This window comes from Podarcis cretensis (assembly GCF_951804945.1).
Source record: "Podarcis cretensis genome assembly, chromosome: 6".
Lineage (NCBI taxonomy): Eukaryota > Metazoa > Chordata > Lepidosauria > Squamata > Lacertidae > Podarcis > Podarcis cretensis.
This window is the reverse complement of record NC_137175.1, coordinates 50,308,687-50,331,806: the sequence shown is the minus strand read 5'-3', so window position 1 is coordinate 50,331,806 and position 23,120 is coordinate 50,308,687. Positions and strand designations below refer to the sequence as shown.

At 45.9% G+C, this 23,120-nt stretch overlaps 1 protein-coding gene and 1 long non-coding RNA gene across 12 annotated transcripts in view; both read right to left on the bottom strand.

Annotated features, from left to right (window-relative positions):
* KCNC4 (potassium voltage-gated channel subfamily C member 4) overlaps nucleotides 1–7,216 on the bottom strand; it is a 75,024-nt gene extending 67,808 nt beyond the window's left edge. For all 11 annotated transcript variants that reach the window (XM_079980335.1, XM_079980332.1, XM_079980338.1 and 8 more), the window contains exon 1: nucleotides 5,889–7,216. In XM_079980335.1, coding sequence (XP_079836461.1) covers nucleotides 5,889–6,530 — 642 coding nt within the window. In that variant the 5' untranslated portion in view covers nucleotides 6,531–7,216. The remainder of the gene's footprint in view (nucleotides 1–5,888) is intronic.
* Nucleotides 7,217–16,059: 8,843 nt separating this feature from the next.
* Nucleotides 16,060–23,116, bottom strand: LOC307218346. The gene is made up of 2 exons (XR_013839929.1): nucleotides 22,948–23,116; nucleotides 16,060–22,593 (listed from the first exon to the last, which is right to left on the bottom strand). It is a non-coding gene; the product is annotated as an uncharacterized lncRNA (long non-coding RNA).
* Nucleotides 23,117–23,120: the final 4 nt, after the last annotated feature.

Sequence of the window (23,120 nt, the reverse complement as noted above, 5' to 3'; positions counted from 1 at the left end):
GATTTTAGCTCAAGAGGAGACTCATCAGCCCTGTGATATGAAGGCAAATATTGATTTCATAATACTTCATGGGGTTGTGGAACATTTGTCCCAGTCTCTAAGCACAACCCCATTAAATTAGCCATCTCCACTTAGATACTTGGAGTAAAGTTGATTCCCATCTGTTCTGAATGGTGGATCAACCACTATCCTAAGTGAACTTTATGAATTAATTCTTTGTATTTGTCTTCACTTTTAAGGCACATGCCTGTGCCTAATTTTCACAGCAAGGGAGTCTGAGAAACTGAGGCAAATAGTGATGTCAAGAGATGACGTTCAATGTCTTTTTGACAAAATAAAAGCTGACAAATCACTGCATCCAGGTAGCCATCACTTGAGAGTTCTTAAAGAACTCAAATGTGAAACTGCTGACTTTATAACAAAAACACATAACTTGCCCCTAAGATCAGTCTCCACACCTGCAAACTGGAAAGTGACCAATGTAACATCCATTTTTCATAAGGTATTTAGATTGGTTCGCTCAACATCTGGGGAAACTGATAGAAAACATTGTTATACAAAATTACCAACCATACAGAAGAAAGACCCTTGCTGAAGCCGAACCAGCATGGCTTCCACAAGAGAAAGTCCTGCCTTAATAACCTATCAGAGTTCTTCAATAATGTCAACAGGCATAGAGACAGACTCTCAGAAAACTTTTGACAAAGTACCTCATCTCACCACAGAATCCTGAGCTTAGCAGTCGTGGAATAAGAGAGGATCAGTAACTGGTTAAGATACATGAAGCAGAGAGTATGGATAAACAGACCCTTCTCTTAATGGAGGGACGTAGAAAGCAGAGGCTCCCAAGTATCACCACTGGAACCTGTGCTTTTAAACTTGTCCATAAATGACCTAGAGTTCAGGAGCAGTGAGGAACCTGCTGACAATACCAAATTGTTTAGGATGGTTAAAACAAAGCAAACAGAGATTGTGAAGAGCTCCAGTAGGATCTCTCCAAAGTGGGTGAATGAGTAGTAAAATTGGAAATACAATTCAATGTAAGCAAGTGTAAAGTGATGCACATTACAGGAGTGGGGAAACACCTTAATTTCACATATGCAGTGTGCTTGTTCCTGTTTTCTAGATCATGCACTTTCTTGATTACACATAGAGTCATTGAAGCCTCTTCCTGTGGCTTGTATATGCATTGCTGGCATGCTCATTTCCTCTTTTGGTGGTTTTATGCACTCAGGTAGAATCTACACACATATTAAAAAATGCTGTGAAAGTGCTTTTTTTAAAAAAAATTGAAAAATATACTGAATTTGCCATAGCTCACCATCGCAATCTAGTGTCACATTTGTATATTGCACTTTACAAAGCACTTAAAACATTTTATTTACCGCTGTATAGCTGAGTCCTCAGTGTAGTTTCTAGGGCTGCCCCCATCTACTTGAACAGCAACAGTAGCTAACATGATTGCCACTCTTACTAAGCATGTTGTTACCTTTTCTGTTACATTTCTCTGTGCAGAGAAAAGAAGAAGAGGAAGAGGAAGAGGAAGAAAAAACCCCACCACCACATTGTTGCAATTGTCTCCCTTTGGCCTGGGGTATATTCCAGGTGTGGAAAAGTGTCATTTTGGTGGAGGCAGGCCTTTTCGGGTATTGTTCCTCCTCCTCCTGTTTCTATGCAATATGCAATGCAACAAAAGCAGTCTAACAGCTTAATTTATTATCTCATTCCCACCCTTCTGTTACTCCAAGGAACCTAAGGGACATACACCCACACACCCCAATGTTTCTCCTCACAACAAGTCTGCAATACAGTTTAGGCTGACAGAGCATGACTAGATCGAGACCACCTAGTGAACTTCATGGCTGAGCAGGGAGCTGACCCTAGATCTCCCCTTGTCTGTGCCTAGCCTGACACAATTACCACAATATCACACTGGCCAACACTGTCAGATCCTAGTATCTCTGCTACTGCTGAAACATTTGCCTTCTAGTGGCAGGCAAAGTGTGAGCAAAGAACCTCTGCATGAATTCCTGGTGAGCTATGCCCACTACACAGCTCTCCCTTTACTGTTCTTCACAGTCCGCAAGTGAGTCAGGATGCAAAATTATGTCTGGCTGTGAGCAGCAGAAATTAAGGTGGGAGATCTGCTTTCATTTGGGGCTTTTAAACTCTGCTCTCTCCTGCTGAGCAGACTGCTGCAATGTTTCATGTCCATGATTACAGCTGTTTGTGTGAGTCTCTAGCATGCTATGCCTTTGTTCATCGCGGCAGGGGGACAGGGCTCCTTCTCGGCACAAAGCGCCAATTCCTACTGTTACTCCAAAGTCAGCTGCTTCCTGCAGCCAAAGCCGCTTTCTCTGCATTTTGTATGGAAGAATCAATTTCTGTTGTGCTGAGGGACTTCCTAACTAGAGTTAGTGTAATTCCAGAAGAAGTATGAACTCTGTCGTTGCCCTGTGCCTCATTGCCCATTTTGTGTTCTGATAAATATCTTCCATAGGTGTGTGGAAAAAACAGCTCTGAAAACCCAACCTTCAGAAGTCAGTGCCACAGCAGGGACTCCTAGCTCCAGCCAAAGCACCAATAAAACTGTCACTTTTGATAATGATGCCACAGGCTCCTCCTCTTCACAGCACAACCTTATAAACCAAGATGTCTTATGATGTTGGTTTGTGGCAGGAGGGAGAGATTGGGGGCAGGCTAAGAGTAATGGGGTCCAGCCAGGAATGGGGCCTGTCTGGGCTGATCCCACCTGCTTGAAAAACCCAGACATTCTTGCTTGCCAGGGAAGCATGAATAATATTGATTACAATGAACAACTTGGCCACAAAGGACTGTCCTTTGCTCCCCACGTTTTCACACAACTACATGCAAAGGGCAACATCTTTTGAGCAGGAACACTGAAGGAGTGAGACTGAGTAACATCACTTTTGTACCTTTCCCCCTATGTTGTCTTAGTCAAGAAAAATACAAAATTGTTATTATTAGAAACATTTTCTGGCCTGAGAAATCAAATCAAAATGTCATGTACCCAATGAAGAACAAGGGTTCATAAGACCAGTTAAGGCCACCTAGAATTTATTCCAGTGATGAAAAAGATGGAATCTATGGCAGTCTTTGGAAAGTCAAGCCTTAGTGGACAACAAAGATCAGAGATCTTGTTTCTGTGACAAATAATGCATCAACACTTGTTTCTTTCAGAGCAGGATTCCATTAAGGGGAGGGGGGGTTATTTCTACACCACCTAAATGAAGCGCAAGGGCACTTTCTAATTCATATTTCTAATTCATATTCATATTTCATATTCATATTTCATGAACCATTTAAAACACCCTTCTCAACACTAGTATGTAACATTAGCAGTACTGGATACTTAGCTGGTACAAATTGAGATAATCTTGCTGGAAGTATCGAGAGCTTGAAATGAGTTGAACAGCACCTGTTTATACCATATGAGGATCCTTATCACAGTTGTAAGGAAGTTTGGAGATGGAGGTAAATGAAGTTTCCTGGGTCAACTGCTCTCAGCTTCCCCAGAGTACAGCAGAGTCAGCCAGGTCATGCCATCTAGCTAATGCCCGCCAAATCTTAATACATATCCTCTCCCTTTTAATTTAGATGCTTTTCGAAGCCATTCTTCTATGGCCCTGTGCCTTGGTCCCTGGGAGAGGACAGTTCTCCATCTGCCATTGACAGTGAGAGCCCCTTAAGCTTTGCTTTCTCCAAGAAACTGAAACCTTCGCAAAAACAAAACAGGTACTGAGATTTTTTCGTGCAATGACTTGGGCTGATCATATTCTTAAATAGTTGCAGGGAGAAGGTAGGGACAGATGTACTTATCACTACATTGGGGCAGGTTTTTTCATTTCTAGCTCTGATAATCATATCATCAGGCATCACCGAGGTCAACGGCTGGGGAAAGCATTTTCCAGGAGAAGACGAGAGACAGGCGAAGGCAGTGTGGGAAAATCCCTGGAGGCTGTTTTCAGCAAGTCTATTTTGGACCCTCTCATAAATTGAGAGCAGCTTTGGAAATCTAAGACCTTTGAGACTACAGAAGGGACCAGTAATGCCATCTTTGGAATGCCTGGTTTTGGGATTTGGCTGTTTGGCTGGAAGAAAACATGTTGGATGTATGTGCATACACCTATACCATACCTGCAATGGAGGATAATGTTTCATGCAGCTGATGAAGTGGACCCCAGTCCATGAATGTTTATGCCCACCAAAACCTGTTAGTCTTTAAGGTGCCAAAAGAGTATTTGCTGCTTATGATGGTTATAGAGAGTCCAACCCCCCACCAACGCACACATTTTAATGTGAACTCTGCCAGGATCTAGGCTGAGCTCAGAGTGTTCCCTTGCATTTTTTACACCTCTAAATGCCAGTAATGCTTCTGCATGTGAGACAGAGAAAGCTAAGAGTATATGTGCCAGCATTTACGTGATAGGTGTGACTAAGGAACCAGAGATATGAACCACTACTTCTTGAGTATAAAAGCAAGAGCGTATGGCTGGATGTGAATAATGCATTTGATTTATGCGTACATTAAAAAGCAAAAGCATGTGGAGATTGCCTCTATAATTTGTGTGGGTTTGGATGGGAATGAAGTGGGTGTGTCTCCATCAGCAGGCATGAAAAAGTATCTCTCAAAGCGAAAAAGCAGGCAAGTAGCAGGTGGCTTCCCGTCAGGCTGTATTTCTTGTTCCGGAACTTGCAAACAGGTAGGAATGGCAGGTATCACTAATCTGCTTGCAAGTTAGAATTCTAAAAGATGAAAATTAAATTTACTGCCATCATGGGTGAAACCGGGGGATTGCATCACAGCTTCCTTAAAGAAAAGGAAGGCTTGTTTTTGAATAGTGGATCAAAGAGGACAATAAATAGAAAGAAAAGTTGGGGGCAATGTACCCTCTTTGGGTCGTCAAGGGCAAACTCCCACCCACAGCTTCTTCTTTCTTTGGCTGCTTAAGAAATGAATTTCTGTGCACACGCATGTAAGCATAGACACAAGAGAGAGGTGTGAAAGGACACATGTAAGCCAGTGGTGAACCTGGAAGAAGCATAGGAGGGAAATATGTAGGTCAGTGGTTCCTAATCAGCTAAGTACTACAGACCCCTGATTTTCAAAAGTCATGGACCCACAACTTATGAAAATTTTGATCTCTCTATGGTAGTTTTTGTTATGTGATCCCCAGTGATAGAGGCAATTATTACTGGGCTTTCCTAAAAATATTTTAGATCTTGAATTCCATGAGTGGAAGAGGGGACAGCATGCATAATGCTGGGGCAGACTGCTCCAAGGCTGCCTTGGGAATCTGAAGGCCTTGTGTATGCCTACTGAGAGTTGTTTTGGGATGATCATTGTCTGGGGTGGGGGTAAGCCACATCCATACAAATTCAGGGGTGCTGTTTTACTCCTCTATGTGTGTGCATAAAAAGAAAAGAAACTCTCACAGAGAGAGAAAATAAGAACCGAGACGCTTCCCTCTCATGTTTGTGCCAGCAAGGGAGAGCAAGGAGAGAAGGTCACATGAAGGGAAAGAGGAAGAGAAAATAGCAGCGAATGAACAGGAGGGTCATCACAAAGAAAAGAAAGAAACTCGACTCAAAAGCCTTCAAGAGTGGATGAAATCCCATACTGCCCATAACAAAAATGTCTCAAACTGAATGTAACTCATGAAAATAATTTAGTAACAACATTTTGAAACAAATTTTAAAAATGAAATGTGAAGCAACTGTTGTCTCTGGAGAGAAACAGAAGACGTAACAATGGGGTAGCGCAGGAAGGGTAACTGAGTGATTGGGGGCCCATAAGGATCTGGCCAGTGTGTGGGGAGCCCCCCCCCGCTCCCATAGGTGCCCCCACCAATTGCCCATCAACTCACCCTGGCTGCCCGGGATGAATAGGGATCCTCAAAGAGTGCCCACATCCGGGGCTGCCAGCTGCGGCAACAGCCTCCTGCTCCCGTGGCCCCCGGTGGCCTGTCGTCCATGCCCAGGCGCTGCAGAGACATTTCCGGGGCTCCTTCCTCCTCGTTCTCCTCGCCAGCCCCGCCAGCCCCGGGCTCCGGGCTCTCGAAGATATCCAAGGCTTCCTCGGCATCGCGGTGCTGCCGGTAGGTCATCCAGCAGCAGGGCTCCACGTCGGTCTCGTCGATGCCCCAGTAGGTGAGCTCCTCTTCGAAGAGGGGGCCGCAGATGTCGGCGGGGCAGTGCAGCTTGCCCGTCCGGTAATAGTTCAGCACGTAGGAGAAGATGCCTGGGTGGCGGTCGAAGAAGAACTCCTTGCTCTGCCCGTCGAAGTCGAAGTTGCTCTGGGCGTCCGGGTCGGCCAGCCAGGCCAGGCGGGTGCCTGGCAGGGTGCGCAGGGTGCTCTTGTACGTCTCATGCCGGGTGCCCCCCACGTTGATCGTGATCTTGTCCGACTCTTCGCCTTTGGCCATCTCTTCCTTCAGGCATGTTTTGGACGGTGGCTTGTTCCCGGATTTGCGCCCGCGATAAGAGGAGACACACACCGAGCTGATCATAGATCAGGTTAGGTGGCCCGCAGGTGCCCTCGGATGACCCTTCCCGTCCGGCAAGGAGCTGCGCTGGGCGGCTGGGCGAGGGCGCGCGCTCTCGCTCTCTCCCAGGCAGGAGCGGTGGGTCTCAGAGGCGGGCCGGGACTGGCATTCAGCTCGGAGCAGGCACAGTCCTTCTCGAGAGGGAGAGCGTCTCTGTGTGCGCGCGTGTCTCTCTGTGTGTGCGTGCGTGGCCGTGGAGGAGGCCAGCGGGAAGTGTTCTGCTCCTCAGCCACCGAGCAGCAACAAGTGCCTCGACGGAGGGGGAGCCGAAGACCAGACACGGAAGGAAAGGGGCCTGGCTGGCGAGCCGGAGAGCTACAGGATTCGCCCCCCCCCCCCGCCTTGAGGCAGAACTGGAAGCAGATGGCAACGGAACTGGTGCGCGCGTGTTTATCGAGGGCACAGGAGTCTGGTAAAGAAAAACACCGTGTTAGGAACAAATCAGACGGATATTGCAGCAGCAGGAACAGGAGGAGGAGGAAATCATCTCCTCTCCTCTTTTCTCTCTTCTGGTCCTCAGCAGGTTGCTGAGTCTTCCCAACGTGGAGAGGAGAGAGGGCTTGACTTGACTTTAAACTTTGAAAGAGCTCCAGTGTTGGATTCCCACGCTGGTTCTCTCTCTCTCTCTCTCTCTCTCTTTGACACAGATCCGCCAACAACTCACTCCCGGGGTCTCGCCGTTCCTGCCGTCTTGGATTGCGGAGCTTCGCCTTGGCTCCCAGGCAGGTCAGACGCGCGATCGAGAAACAAACAAGCAAACCATGGACGTCTCCCGCGCTCGAGGAAGGAGCCGCCGCCACCGCTTATTTCCTAGACGTGAGCCTCCGGGCGAGGAAAGCCGAGCGAACCAGGCGCACCATCCGCCGCTGCTTCTGCTTGGCTGAGCTGGTTCCCCTCCAGCAACCCCCAGGGAAGGAGAGAGGGGGGCGCGGCGTCGGCGAGGTCCAAGCAAGGCGGATGAGGAGAAGCCGCTTCAAGCTCCCGGCAAGACGCGCTTTCCGTCGGTGGCCGTCGTCGGGTCCAGGTGGGACTGCGCTTTCCTCACAGCTCCTGCCGGGAGAGACAGCGAAGGGTCTTGCCGGCCTTCAGGTGCGCCTGCGAAAGAACTGGAGGAAGCCGAGCCCGCTCCGAGCTGCCTCATGGTCGGATGGTGGGAGGGCGAGAGGGAGGGAGGGAGGGAGGGAGGGAGGAAGCACCGCGCACCGCCTGGGCGACTTGGCCTCTTTCTTGCCACCCCTCCCCTCCGACAGGGCTGGGAGGGGCAGCCTGCAGGGAGAGGGGGGGCTGGTCACCAGGGGCAACTGGGGGGCCGCCCAGAAGTTGGGGGCGGGCGGAGAGGGGCCATGGACAGCTGCCGCCCGAGTTGCGCTCCCCGCGCCAGGCGCTGTGTTGCGCGATGCACCGCGGCGTCGAGGCTCCGCGGAAGAGCCGGAGCGCACAGCCTCCTCCTGGCCTTCGGCTCGAGGCAGCCGACGGAGGCGAGAGCATTTCGCCCCTTTGTCCAGAGGGGGCGCTCTGCGGAGGGCAGCGCCAGCAGGACGGCTCCGGCGGCTCCGCAGCCAGTGGCTTCCTGCCGCCTGTTGCCCGGATACTGGGCGCTTCAATTCCCAGCCCGGCTCAGCTGGGCTCGTCTCCCTCGCCTCCCAGGAGCTGCGCGGGGAGAGATTAACCCCGTCGGTGCCGGAGCGCTTTGGCAGCTCCGGCGCCGGAGGGGGTGTGGACGGGGCGGGGCTGCCTGAGCTCTTCGGCGCGGCTTCCTCCTCCTCCGGAGGGGGACAACTCGAGACGGGGAACAAGCTGCCCTCGGAAGGGAGGGGCGAGCTGATGCGGAGAGTCCTCTTTGGGGTCCGAGTGCAAAGGAGCTGGCATGAGAGAGGGGGCGAGCGAGGCCATCCCCAAAACCCCACCAGTGTAAATTTTCCGGCTTTCAGATTCAGAGGAGGAAGTTGCGGTCGTGAGAAAGAGGTTGGAGGAGGGTCTCCCCCCCCCCCAAAAAAAAAACCATCATCCACAGCTTTCGGCACCTTTCGGCGTCTCAGAGGAAGCACCTTCAACGTGGCGAACATCCTGCTCTGCCGCCCCCCAGCTGGAGGTTCGGAGAATGGGGCATCCCAGCTTTCCACCCACAGCTCCCAGGATGGCACGTGAAAGCAAAGTCTAAGTAGGTTGCATGCCTAGAGGTCCCAGTTTCAATCCTGGTCCATCTGGGTGGGGAGTTGGAAAAGTCTTCAGTCCGAAATCCTAGAGATCGGTTAACCAAGCCGTGTAGACAAGGCTGTACTAGATGGATCAATAGTCTGACTCGGTTATAAGGCTGCTTCCTCTGGGCCCCTCTGGACGAGCTGTTTATTGAACAGCCAGTCATTTGCTTGTACAAAAATCATGGGGACGTTCGATTCTTTCTGGTCTTTCTTGAGAGTTTGTTCTGATTTGTTTGTGGGGCAGTTATAGGACAATGAGCATCCACCCTGATTTGCTTGCAAGGTGTTCCCACGTCTTCCTGTTAGTCATTCATCCCATGCTTTTCAATGCATTTCCCAAACTGCAAAATAATAGTAATAACGATTCGTTTTTAAAGAAGATTTGTTGCACTATGAAACCCCTTTAATGCACTTCAACTGTGCAAACTTAAAGTAGCAATGTGCACTTGAATCCCTCCCCCACAATAATGACAGTTTGGAGGCAGTATCAATCTTCTGTGCAGAGTGCCTTGGGCCAATTCACCAGTCTCTGTTGTTTTCAAGCCTGAGAGTTGGATATAGGGAAAGGGTGGGCAGTCTTCAGGCTTGTGAGACCTACTTTGTTCTTCCAATAGAACCCCAAGATCTGACATCTAGAGTCAGGTGCAAAAGGCAGAGAGTTAGCATTAAAAGAACAGGGTGCCTCTGAGCACATTCTGAACCTAGGGATTCTTTTCCAGAACCAGAAAAGAACTGAGCTCTCTGGCTTTCACACAACCCCACTCCACCCCCCCCCCACCTGATTCAGCAGTTAAATTTAGGTGGAATGAATAGTTTTGTTCTGGCTGTAGTTAAACACTTGAAGGTCAGAACCTCTTGCCAATCTACTGCAAACCACCCAGAAATCTATCAGTAGATCCTGATCTGCCCACCCACGATATAGTCTTTAAGTGGGCATGTATTATCTACATAGCAAAGCAAAACTTTGATGCTGAAAAGGCCTTGTGCAGCATAACTCTATTATGCAAAATTACTCAAGGGAAGCCCCATCAGACACAGCAAAATTTGTTTCTAAGGTGACATGTTTGTTGAGCATTCATTCTGATTTGTTCACAGGAAGGTTAGACAGTGGCTGGCTATTTAACAAGCATTTGTTCTGATTTGTTTTCAGGGAGGTTAAATACACTTTCCAGTATATTTCCCTGTCACTTCATTATTTGCCTATAGTCCAATCTTTGGGGAAGAGAAGTCGGTTTGTTGTGCAAACCAACCCCCAGTTAGCTGTGATCATGCAACCTGAGTTTGGAAGCTCCCTAGGCCAATGTGCCTAGACTCTGATCCAACTGTAGCTCTTATTACCATTGACTGTTCCCCTGCTGGCAAGAATAAGAGTGTATCTTCTCGTATATTATTTGTGTACCACTGTGTGTGTTGTTAATGTGGACTAGAAAAGCGTTTCCTCTATTTAAATCTAATGGGCACTTGAGCTGATGTAAGATTTATAATTATGTGCAAACTGCAGACATAGAGAAAAGAAAAATCACTTAAACAGAAAAATTCTATACACCAATTATGCTGGGTGGGGAGAGACGCACTGCTGCTACATTGGCAGAACAGCTGCTGGGCTCAGCTGGAGAAAACATGCAACACACACACCCACACCATCCAAAAATGGTGTGAAAACAACAGGTGCCCCCATCCCTGCAAATACTGCCAAAACCCACCAATTAGGAACTTTGCTAGTGATGATGCCTGCATACAACCCACACAAAGAGAGGACCAATAAACTCACAATGATGGGGTACATCACAACATGCACAATGATGCCTGAGCATCCCCAATTCACCAGTCCCAGCAGCTCAGGCAGCCAGAGGCTGCACAAGGCAGGTGTGGCCTGCCCCAGGGGCCATTCCTGGGGGGGGTGACATTGCTGTGCTCATGGCGGGCGGTGCACCCCCTGGGAGGCTCGCAGTGCGCAGGCGCACCCCACACACCCCCAGGATGCTCGCCCTGCCCCCCGTGACATTTGCCCCACCCCTGGGACGCTTGCCCCCCCACCGAGAGCAGCTAGCCCTGCCCTCCGGGTGCATGCCACTCTGGGTACCAGAGCACCTAGCTCCACCTCTGCAGGCAGCAATGACCCTCAACTGCCAGTCTCCAGGCAGGGATACAGGAATGGGTTCAAATCCCCTTATGCTCCTCCCTGGCATAGGTTTGGTGGGCAGCACACAAACAGGGAAGGAAGGAGAGGCCACATGACACAGTATCCACACAGTTACTTGGGCAGGATGCTGAGCACACACAGCCCTCATAAGAACCTCAGTTCTGCTGGGTCAGGCCAGAGTCCCATCTAGTCTAGCATTCTGTTGTTCCAGTGACCAACCAGATGCCTTTAGGAAACCTGCAATCAGGGCACAAATGGAACAGCACTCTCCCTACTTACCATCCCCTGCCATTGGTATTCTGATGCATATGCATCTGACAGTGGAGGCAGAACATAACCATCATGGCTAGTAGCCACTGCTAGTCTTATCCTTCATTAATTTCTCAGATTCTGTGTTAAAGACATCTACGCTGGTGGCCACCACTCCTCCTTGTGGGAGCAAATGCCATTGTTTAACTGTGCGCTGCATGAGTAAGTACTTTCTTTTCTCTATCCTGAATCTTTTCAACGTTCAGCTTCAATAGTATTATGAGAGAGGGAGAAAAACTTCTCTCTGCCTACTTGCTCCTTATGGTGCATAGTGGAAATTCTGTTTCATGTATAAAACTGAGCCTTTCTTCCAGGTAAATATCTCTCCCTCCCACCCAACTCAGACTTCTCTAGGAAGCCTTGCTGGAAATTTGAAGTTTCATCTTTTAGAGATGATGAGTTTCAGAGATGGGGTAAATTATCTAGAGTAACACACAAGAACATAAGAGGAGCCTGCTGGAGCAGGCCAATGGCTCATCCAGTCCAGCATCATGTTCTCACAATGGCCAACCAGATGCCTGTGTGAAACCCACAAGCAGGATCTGAGCATGAGAGCCCTCTCCCCTCTTGCAGTTTTCAGCACCTGGTATTCAGAAATATACTTCCTCCAGTTGTGGAAGCAGAGCAGAGCAACTGTGGCTAGTAGCTTGCTGTTGGATGTATTCAACATTATATTGCACCCAAAAAACCTGTATATTTTGAGAGTATATTTTGTGTGTGTTTCTGAAAATTGTAGTAACTCTAGCAATGTTATCAACTGAGGTCTATCACCTTGTTGATTTAAAGTAAATGGGCTTATTTCTGTGACATCTATGCATTAATTAATGCTCAGTCAGGTATAAAGTTGACCAGGGGTAGAGGACCTGTGGTCCTCCAGATGTTGTGGGACTCCAGCTCCCATCAGCCCCAGCAAGCATGGCCAATGGTCAAAGATGATGGGAGGTAGGGTTTATCATCTATAAGATTATATTTGGATTTCCCAGAGAGCCCTTTCTGCTTCTCCCCGCTGAGTACCTGCCTATCTAAGTGCAATTCCCTAGCCCAGATTGCCTCATACTTTGGGCTTATTTCCATCACCAAAAGAAAGGAGGTTTTTTTTTTTTAAAAAAAAAGATTGTAATTAAGTCATAAAGAGCAGCTCAGAACTGTATTATGGGGAAAAGGTTCCGCTTAGTTCTGCCTGAGCCAAAGGAGCCTGGTAAATGGAAGGAATTAAATTAGCAGAGCAAGGACTAGCAATCCAGCCAGGCACAGTCTCTGCATTTAGAACTGCAGTTATGCTCACTGTTTGCACATTTGGAATGATGCTTCATCAGCCATTGCTGTCTGCTGTTAAGGGTGCAGAGCTCAGCCCCAAAACTAAAGAAAGTGCCAGCCTGTAACACTGTTATAATTAAGGCAGAAATCTTTGGTATGATGAAAGGATTAGGCATAGATTTTCTACCCCAAATACCATGGTTAACTAATTGGCTAATCTCGAGAAGCAGCAACAAAAACACGAAACATTAAAAGGGAGCCGGTGTAATTGGGAGGATTCCAAAGTAAGTCTTTATCAAATTATCTCTCATTTCTGACTAATTATTAGTGGTGCTGCTCTGCTTTTTTTGGGCTGCCAAGGCATTGTACTCCACTGTCAACATAAAGCAAGGATAATGCCTTGATAATTACTGTACCCTGTACCAAGGCAGCAGAGATTATGGACAGTCACGGAAGTGGAGGGTGGGATGAGGGATCCACCCCAACGTCAGGGTGATAGCAAGAACCAATACAGGTCCAGAGTAGGATTGGTTTTGCATGTATACGTGTGGGGTGAGGTTGAGGGGTTCATCCAAATTTGGGGTGTCATTGTGACCAAAACTCTTAAGCTAGACTAAAATGGAGGGAGTTAATGATTATGGGGAGGAGCTTACAATTGTAGTGGGATGTTCCTCCTGCCTCGTTTGAACTGTTTTCTTCTTTTCTGTAAGATTTTAATAGCTTTGATAGTGTAGCAGCAATGTTCTGACAACCACCCGTGTGCTATGGCAGCAGCAACACGGAGGCAATTTTAGACAAAGTTAAAGAAAAGCAGGAAGGAACTGGAAAGAAAAGAGCAGGAAGGATAAGAACTGCCCCCACTAAAATTTCAAGCCCCCCCAAGAAAACTATTTGGGAGGTATTTTAGGACCCAAATTGCAACCCCCTTCAAATGAAAAAAAAAAAAAAAAGGCCAACCCTCCCCCCTCCCAATTCATCACCTGCAGATGGAGTGATGAATTGAGAGAGCAATGGTTTAGGGCAGGCAAAGGCAAACTCCGGCCCTCCAGATGTTTGAGACTACAATTCCCATCATCCGTGACCACTGGTCCTGTTAGCTAGGGATGATGGGAATTGTAGTCCCAAACATCTGGAGGGCCAGAGTTTGCCTATGCCTGGTTTAGGGCTCACCTTTTGCCCAGGAATAGAAGCACAAAGCTTTGCAGGACCATGGACAGATCACTGTGCGTGATGGAGTCCTAGCTCTGATTTATGCCTTCTATATCCTTTTAGGTCCAGTTCCATACCCACTCCGCTGGCTGAGAAGTGAAGTCCTTAAAGAGACATCCTTGGGCCTGGAAGCAAGTACCTTCCCTTTCCCCACTTGGCATGTTCTGTTTGCTAGTAAGGAGACAGTGAATACTAGTAAACAGTTCTCACCATGACCCACCCTCAAAGATGCTGAATTCTGGAATTGTGAAAGTCAATTGAGCTATGCTGGTTAACAGCTGTTAAGGCAAAGGTTATCTGTTCCTAAAGTAACGGGGTAATATTATCCTGAAATCCTTCAGAAACCACATCAGATTGTTACAGTAAAAAACATTTGGCTCTCTTCTGGTACACAATGTAGGGAGTCTATGCTTTTTGTGCCAAAGTAACAAAAATGCCAACGTATTGGAAAGGGAGGAAATCAACAAGATTAGAGGAGCTTTGGCCAGTTCTCATGGAGCAGGGAGACATCTTGTGCTTATACCAACACCGCAGTGGCTTCATTTCTTTCACCAATCCCAGGGACGAGGCTGCTGTTAGTGCGGAACTCTTCCGACAATTTCTGTAGAATCAATCAGAAATTAAATAATGTTCTCGGCATTTTAAACCTAATAACATGACCACAATATGTTCCACATTAGAAACAACTTGGCAGGAAAATATTTTCCTGTGGCTTGACACTGTAAGTGATGGACCTGCATGCAGAAATCAGCCTGCGCACCTGGAGCCTAGGCATGTTTCCCTGGAGCAGTGGGGCAGTTAGGAAATTTTACATTCTGGAATCAGTGGCAACCCTACTTCCCAACATTGGGTATTGAACAGTGGCTTTTTATCAATTAGCATTTGACACCACTGTTGTCTTTGCCAGAACAAGAGGATGCCCTTTACCTGTAGGAACATCTGGGATAGGCGGAAATGGGCTCTTACCTGGATATGCTGCTAGGACAGAAGAACTGTCAGTGCTATGCTGCTGTGTGTTGCAATGTAGGCTGTGCACTGGGCACGTGCCCCCATTGTCATGAGTTCACTGGCTCCCTCTAAGTTTGGGCAGCATGTGAGTCCAGCGGCTCCTTTCCAGTTGGTGTGTACAAGTCCTTCTTGTTGGTGGTGACCCATTTGTGGAATGCCCACCCTGGATAGGTCATCCTGTCTCCCTCATTATTGACTTGCAGGAGAAATCTAAAAACATACCTGTTTACCCAGGATGGGTAATAGATACTGGCCATGGCAACTATAACATTAATAACCGAGTATATTGGTTTTAAATGTTTTTAGAAGTTCTAAATGTTTTTAAAGTGCTTTTTGTTTTTTAAAGTTGTTTTTAAAGTTCTTTCTGTTTTTAAAAAAACATTTTAAAGTGTTTTAAATGTGTTTTATTTTAAATTGTACCGTTTTTAACTCTTGATGCTTGCCACCCTGGGCTCCTATGGGGCGAAGGCAGGGATACAAAATTAATAATACAAATTTGAGCGTATTACACTAATACTGGTCCGACTGCACTGGCTACCAATTAGTTTCCGGGCCCAATTCAAAGTGCTGGTTTTGACCTACAAAGCCTTAAATGGCTCAGGACTGCAGTACCTCAAGGACCGCCTCTTTCCATATGAACCTACCTGGACCCCGAGATCATCCTCTGAGGCCCTCCTTCATGTGCCTCGTCCTCGGCAACATGAGAACGGGCCTTCTCTGCAGTGGCTCCCCATCTGTGGAATGCCCTCTCCAGGGAATTTCGCCTGCAGTCTTCATTAAACACCTTGAGGCACCAGGAAAAAACTTTCCTTTTTAACCAGGCATTTGGTTGATCTGATTTACATCTTATGCCCTTTTAAAATGTGTTGGGGGGGGGGAGGCTATTGGGTTGTTGTTTTTATTTTTATTATGTATTTTGTGGTTTTATATCTTGATTTTATTCTGTGAACCACCCTGAGACCCCTGGGTATAGGGTGGCATATAAATTCAATAAATAAATAAATAAATAAAATAAACAAACAAAAATTACAAGCATAATCCACAATTTCTGGACACTGACGGAGCTTCCAGGGACACCGCAGTGTGCATGTGTGTTGAATGCCTGCCACTTTGATGCCATTTTTTTTTTTACATTTTCTGGTTGTGTCCCCCCTACCCCCTTGGTCTAGTATGCACTGGATACTACAGCTGTTCTGTTGATGTAGCAGCACCATCTCTCCAGTCCTGGTGTGATCGGAATAAAGGATTTCTTTGTGAGTTAAGAGTTGTGCACCGGGCCATACCCTTCTTTCCTCAAGAGCTTAACGACAAGTGCTCCCCAATGACCTGGCATTATGTAGAAGCAAAAAAGGAGACCCAGGAGACATTGCATGGTAATAAAGAAGAAACTCTTTTAATTGCAGGCTGCTGTGGAGTTGTTACAGTATTTCTCCCATACAACAGAATTCTCCCGCTGACACAGGGTGCATATGGTGCTTACACTGGCTACACTGTATATGAGACAAATCACTACAATCTGTGCTGCTGTTTTTATTTCTACAGCAAAGTTTCATGAGAGACATGTACTTCCCATGTTTTTCATTGCATGAAAGTTTAGAAAACTCGCCAGCGCCACCACACCTGCTCCAAGTTCTGCTTTCCTCACTGCAGTTAGAGGCATCCCAGTTAGGGATTTAGGGCCCAGCTATTGAGGCCAGCCTGTCAGGCACTGGATGCTAGGCTCAAGTGCACCCTCTCGTTGCCTCTTCCCCCAGGACACCCGAGTTGTCTTCAGGCTAACAATACTACTTGCATCTACCTCTTGGGGCTTGCTATGAAGTCAATGGATATTTGTATTCCACTGCTGAATTGGGCCTTTGGTTGCCAAACAACCTCCACAGTGGATTCTGGGAAACCTCCGCCATTCTGCCAAGGTATCGATAGCACAGTGTTTTCCCAGAACAAGACAACATCTCATTGGGGGGTCTTCTTTTGGAACAGATCTCTGAGTGGTTCTGCATAGACCTGCTATATCAAGTACACCAATGTGATGCCACTGTGCTGCGGTGAAGGGGATGCTCCACAGCTGGAGGTAAGAATCCTTTCACAGCAGAGTGAAGGATTCAGAGTTCCTGTCTTGTGCTGACATCCCTCATGGCTACCTGTTGGACCCACTGCTACTTTAAAAATCTAAAAGACATGGCTCTAGCAAGAAGATCGAGTAATAGTTGATCATTTAGAAAAAGCTTGTCCCTGTAAGAGATCAGGGGAAGGGGGGACAATTGGTTAAGAGTGCAGGGTCAGGAACCTGATTCCCTGTTGCATTAGCAGCTACCTTATTTTATTTTAGCTAAATATTTGATTAAAACTGCAGCTCATTATGTTACAAGCAGTTTGATCTAAAGGTGATGGAGGATGGGGTTGCCAAGGTTTATTAAGCAGTTTTGAGGCAACGTGAAAACTATCAGCTGGTAAGAGTAAAGTTAATCCAGAGCGGCCTTATTGGGTAAATGATTAGCATTTCCCTCAACTCCTGGAATGCCAGGTATTGGTAATTTAAAGTAGAAAACACTGGCGAGCTCAGCCAAGCTCCAATGGATGATACCCAAGGACTAAGAACGTTGGGCTCTTTTCTGATGTGGCCAAGTCTACTCAATTTGTCATTGCTACAGGATGAACCCACCATGTGGTCAATGTGCAGGCTGAACCTATGCAAAATGAAGCACATTTAACTCTGCATAGGACTGGACTGTTAATATAAGACTATTTACTCCATCTACAGTCAATTCATTGTTTTACTTCCCCACATGATAAACCAGCCATATCTATGGATTTATGCTTTCAGATTTCATTGGCAACTACATTCCCTGTACTCTTGAAAAGCTCACCTCTTCCACTCTTTAGCTAAAGCAACAGAGGCGCCATGGTTAAAATCGGAAGGCTTTGGCTTCAAGCCCTTCTCATGACAAGATAAAAAGGCGTATATTGTCAAGCAACGAGGGTGTCTGAAGTCCATCCAGCTCTGATCTGACTGATTTGCATTGCAGGTGGGGATGCACACCTGGATCTGTATCAAACCAAAAGCAACACAGCACAAACTGATGGCACTCACATTTAGATGCAGCCAGTTTATGCCCACAGATCTTGATCCAAAGAATTAAACCTGCATGTGGAACTTGGTACTACATAGAGACTTCATTTTCTGGATTGGAATGTAAATTTCCTCTGTTGCCTGTGCTATTGTCTGGAGGCTGCTAGCCAAGTTAAACATATAAAACTAGTGTGCTGAGTATGACTGGCATTCCTCCATAGGGTAAACATTTCAGCAACTTCAGTATTTATGTGGCTACACCAAAAGGCAGAAACCTGGTATGACCTGATTGTGCCTGAAGGATCAGGATACATAGAACGAATGTGTAAAAGAAAAGGACCCCTACCAAGTGGATTCACTCAATAGCTCCTGAGTACTTAGAGTGAAAATACTAGAACTATGGGATACATTCCAGATAGGGGCATTGAATGGAAGGGCCACTGGAATATTGCTTTTTCCCATCTGGGCTTTTGTGCTTTCTGGAAGTTGTAGTGTGTGCTATAAGAAACTAGATATCCTAAGTGGTCGGATCAGGTATCAACTAAAGGGGCCAGCTCAATGACAGATCAGGATTATTATTTTTTTCTGAGAATATTCTCAACTGATCTGTCATCATATGATGGCTACTATTTAGCAAAGTTGGGTCATGCAAACAACAGGTGTGTATATCTATATAAAGGCCACTTGGCCCTCCCCACAATGAAGAGGAAGGTCAAATTTGACTTCAGAAGCGCCCCATCTAACACCACCCATTTCTGTACTTCAGTTCAACAGTGATCATAATTTCTGGCTCATTCTTGTAATTATGAAATATAGCCTGGACATGGTCACAAAAGCATGTAGTGTGCCTGTTTTATCCCTGACAGGAATGAGCCATAAATTTTGGACACCTTCAAGGCATGGTCATCTACTGAGAACATCCATCATAACGTAAAGCTATGGAATGGCTTTGAAAGTGACTGCATTATAGATAGAGCTAACCCTAATAAAACACACACACACACACAACAGCAGTTACAAGCCCTAACACAAGGAGACTCGATGGAGCAACTGCTCAAGGCATCTAACATTTAATCCCACCACTTCCCAATTCTAACGCCTAGCAAAATGCCACAATGTAATACTGTTATATTTCCACAGAAATAATGAAGGCAGTGCCCTTCTGTGCTCTCCCCACCCACCCCACCCCCAAGTGGGCAGCTCAGCAGGGTGTGGTCACCAGTCGTACACTAAAAAATTATAAATATATCAAATATACAGTAAAATAGATCTGTACAGCACTGAGAATGAAAATAGTTCACGGATCACTTTGGAATATGCTTTGTCATTTAACAGAATTTACACCAACATTTACAGAATAAATATACAATAGAAATAGAAACTATAGGTTATTCTATATATATACACACATATACTATAGTGTTTCTTTTTCTTCCCATTGCTGCTGGCATTACGCCACAGGATAAGAGAAGGAAATGCAATGGACCCACCTCAGAACCAGAGGCATGGCCCACTCAAATGGTGGCCAAGATCCATAGCAACATGGCACAGATCTGCTTCACCTGAGCATCTGAACTACTCACTCCAGTGGAGGTGCACTGGTTTACATTGGTTCTAGTCTGTCCTATGGAACTTGGAAAATAATGTGCCAATGTGCATAAGCTGAGAATGCACAGCAACAGAAATACATATAGATGAAGATGTTTGCAAGTCCCTAGCAACCTCCATTCTAAAGGAGATAACATTGGAAGAAGAGGAAGAAAGAGTATAGGCTGGGAAAGAGAACAATGGAACTAGTAATGGACTTCCTATGGGGGCTAATTATGTAACAGCTCATCAGCAGACCTTCTAAAGCTGATTTCCATAGTTCCCCACTAGGCTACAGTAGCCACCTCCTGAGCTCAATTAACCATATTTGTAAGGTAGGAAACAAGGAAACGCCATGGTGCATCTGCAACAGCGAAATTGGATGCCTTCATCTGCCCCAGCTGCAATAAAACAAGTCTCTCTCATATCTGTTCAGGCACAGCAGGTGCTGTAACCCTCCAACGGTTTGGCTTTACCCACAATGGTGCGCTCTTTCATTGCCTCTCAAGACAGATGGATGCCAACGAGGGGCCAGAGAAAGACACACAAAAGGAAGAAACACAAAAGAAGGAAACTTCTAGATTGCAATTCTTTCAGCTACACCCCTCCTTTGTCACAACTCCAAAGTTGCCACCACCACACAGTAAGTGGAAGGCCAAAGCCTCCTCTTCAACCAAAAACATAAGGCCTCAAAATCCCATCACAAGATAGGCATTGTGTTGGGGACAATGTTCCATTTCATTGCTCAGATTCAAAGCTCATTTATTCTCTGTTTCTGACTGACGAAGATGGTGTCGGGGCAAGTCTCTGCCGAGCCTTGATCAAATCAATTATATTGACATGCTCCTCAGTTTTAGTCAAACCACACACGCACACTCCCTAACCTTCTATAAACAGCAACCATCACAAAAGGTAATGGGCTGGGTCTCCTCTGAACCCCTTGCAATTTGTGTAATCCAAGTCCTGCAATAGGCATTCACTACACCTTTACAACCAGCATTCTGATGGTGGAAAGAAGTATCATTGGAATTGATGGGGCTTATTTCCTTAGCAATGTGTTTAGGATTAAGGAAAAAGCAACACAGAGCTGGCAGTCTGTCATGATCTCCAAAAGAGTGTGTCCGGCTGTCATTAGGTAAAAAAAAGCACACTGTGCCTTACAGGTTACCACCATTCTTTCTTCCCTGCAATTTAAATGCTTTTGGGTCATGTCACATATTCAAGGTCTCCCATGTGTTTTCTTTACAGGATCACACCACTGTGTGGGGAAATATTAGTGTAAACCAGCAGTACATGAAGAGGATTTGAACAATTCCCATAATTGCAGGGTGGGGCCTGGGGAAGTGCTGCACTTATCCTGCAAACGTGCTACTGCGTACTGCTTAATTCACATCCTTTGGCCGTGTACTTGCATGCAAAACTGTACAGAGAAAACAAGGGAGCCTCAAATGTGTGGAGCAACCTTGAGGTTGGACGTAGCGAAACACTGCCACCCACTGGCACTAGGGATGGATTGATCAGCTTTGCATGTGTTCATTCATAAGTCTGTTCCTTTATGTTTTTGCAGCAATCAGTGGTTATTTTAAAACAAAACAAAACAGAAAAATCAACATTATTTTTAAATGTATTTTTTCACAGTGCACAAATTTCATACACATTCTAATCTAAAATATGCATTTTATGTATTTGTACATTTTGAGTGTAAAAATCACAAAATCCAGAGAAGTGCAAAAGGATGGCTGCACCCTAATCTATGTATTCATCTAGGAAGTGCAAATCAGGATATTCCTGCTTTAAAAAGCAGACCAAACTAAAACAAACCAGAGTGAAGCCAAATCAGAACAGAGAACAGAAAGAGGGCCATTGTCTTGCCAAAGTGTAAAAAGCGATGAACTACTGGCATGCATATGCAATGGCACAGGCAAACCAAATAATCAGTAAACCCCAAAAAGCAGCTCTTTGTTTCAGGAACCAGAGAGAATGTGGATTTTAGACAGTCTGGTGTTCTGCTCCCTTTTCACATGCCTGGCATTTTCCTGACAACACAACCTGCTGTTCCATAATGAATAAGCCTTGACATTTTTCATTCCCATACAAAATAGACACTAACATTTATTGGTGTGCCTCAGTGTAGGGTTTTCTTTTTTTAAAAAAAGAGGATACCCATACCCTTTCCAGCTATATTAAGCTAAAAGGATAAAGGCAAAGAGAGGAAAAGGTTGTGTTGGGAAGCCAGGCTTCATCGCTTGCTTCTGTTGCTGACTCACACTGAAACAGACTTGACAATCTCTCCATTTCCTCACTTTCAAAGGGCCGTATAGAGTTCAGCTAATTTTTGCTTAGGGGGTTCAGAGATGCATCTATTAAAAAATATTGTCAGGCAAAGGGATTGGTTTCCAAAGCACCTAAGCTCCCCAGAGGCCCAGAGTCTGCATGAAGCAACTCAAGAGAAATTCTACAGGGACTAAACAAATAATACAGAGTGGAATTTATTCAAGGAGGCTGCAAGAGGCCTCCGGTGAATTGAATCAGAAGAATGATAGCAGGCATAGCCATCTGGAGGCATGCCCTTAAGGTGTTGCTGGACTACAACTCCCATTTTCCTGGACCATTGGCCATGCCATGCTGAGTGGAGCTGGAGGGGGTTGGAGTGCAGCTACACCTGGACGACAGCACATTGGTTACTCCTGCCTTAAGAGGGTAAAGCAGAGAGTGGGGAAAGAGTAGCAGGGAGATTTTGCATGCCGAAGAAGAGGCAAAATCAAACAAGGGCACAAGGAGCTTTCCATCTGATATGACGAATTCCCTTCGGTTCCAACAGGACCTAGGATGGATTGCCACCTCACTAAATGTCTTCCTATTTTTTTTGTACTCTAGGTTCTGGGAGTCTAAGAAGTGCTGAAAAGTTTCCGCAAGCCGAGACTCTGCGGAGAGTAGCTACTGCTAATGGCAAAAGACAGCAGGTGCTCTGGTCAGGTAACACAGAACTGTTTGCCATGGCAACTGCCCCAGTGCAGCAAGGCCCACAACACAGAACAGCCAGGTCTGGGGGGTTTCCTGAGCTACAACAAGCCTGTTTGATTGGAGGGGGCGAGGAGAGCTACAGTGATGTGGGGAGAAATTCCCACTACAAGTGCAAGCCTGTACATTTTTTTCTCAGAATTCCCACTATGTTCAGTGGTGCTTACACCAAGGTAGGGATGGAGAAGAATTTGGTTTAGTCTGCATTTTAAGTGAACTGATCTCATTCACACCTCCCAGACTAATACATGGATTGAAATGTAATTATGCTTTGGATTTCGCACTTCTCCAAATTTTACAATTCACTATTTGGCCTAAAAATGTACCAAAATGTGGTTGCTGTTGTTGTTTAAAAAAAAGACTGTGGCACTCATAATTCACAATTGTTTTTTTCTGCAGCAGAACTTGACTTAGTGTTAGTCCTCACTTCTTTTCTTTCTTTCTTTCTGTTTAACATGCCTTTTGCATCTTACTGGATCTGAGTGCCTGTTTTGGGAAGGGGTCTTGCAACTAGAGAAAGTGAAAGGAGTAACATAATACCCAATAAATTTAGTATTTACACTAGCTGTAAATTACAGTACTGTACTGTAAATTACAGTAGCTGGGCTGTAGCATGTAGCCATTATTTTTATTTTCATACTGAATATGTTTTGAAACACTTGAAATATATTTATGTGTAGATATATATATATAATCCAAATAAATATATAAAATTCATATGTTATGATGAACTATGCAAATAATAATAA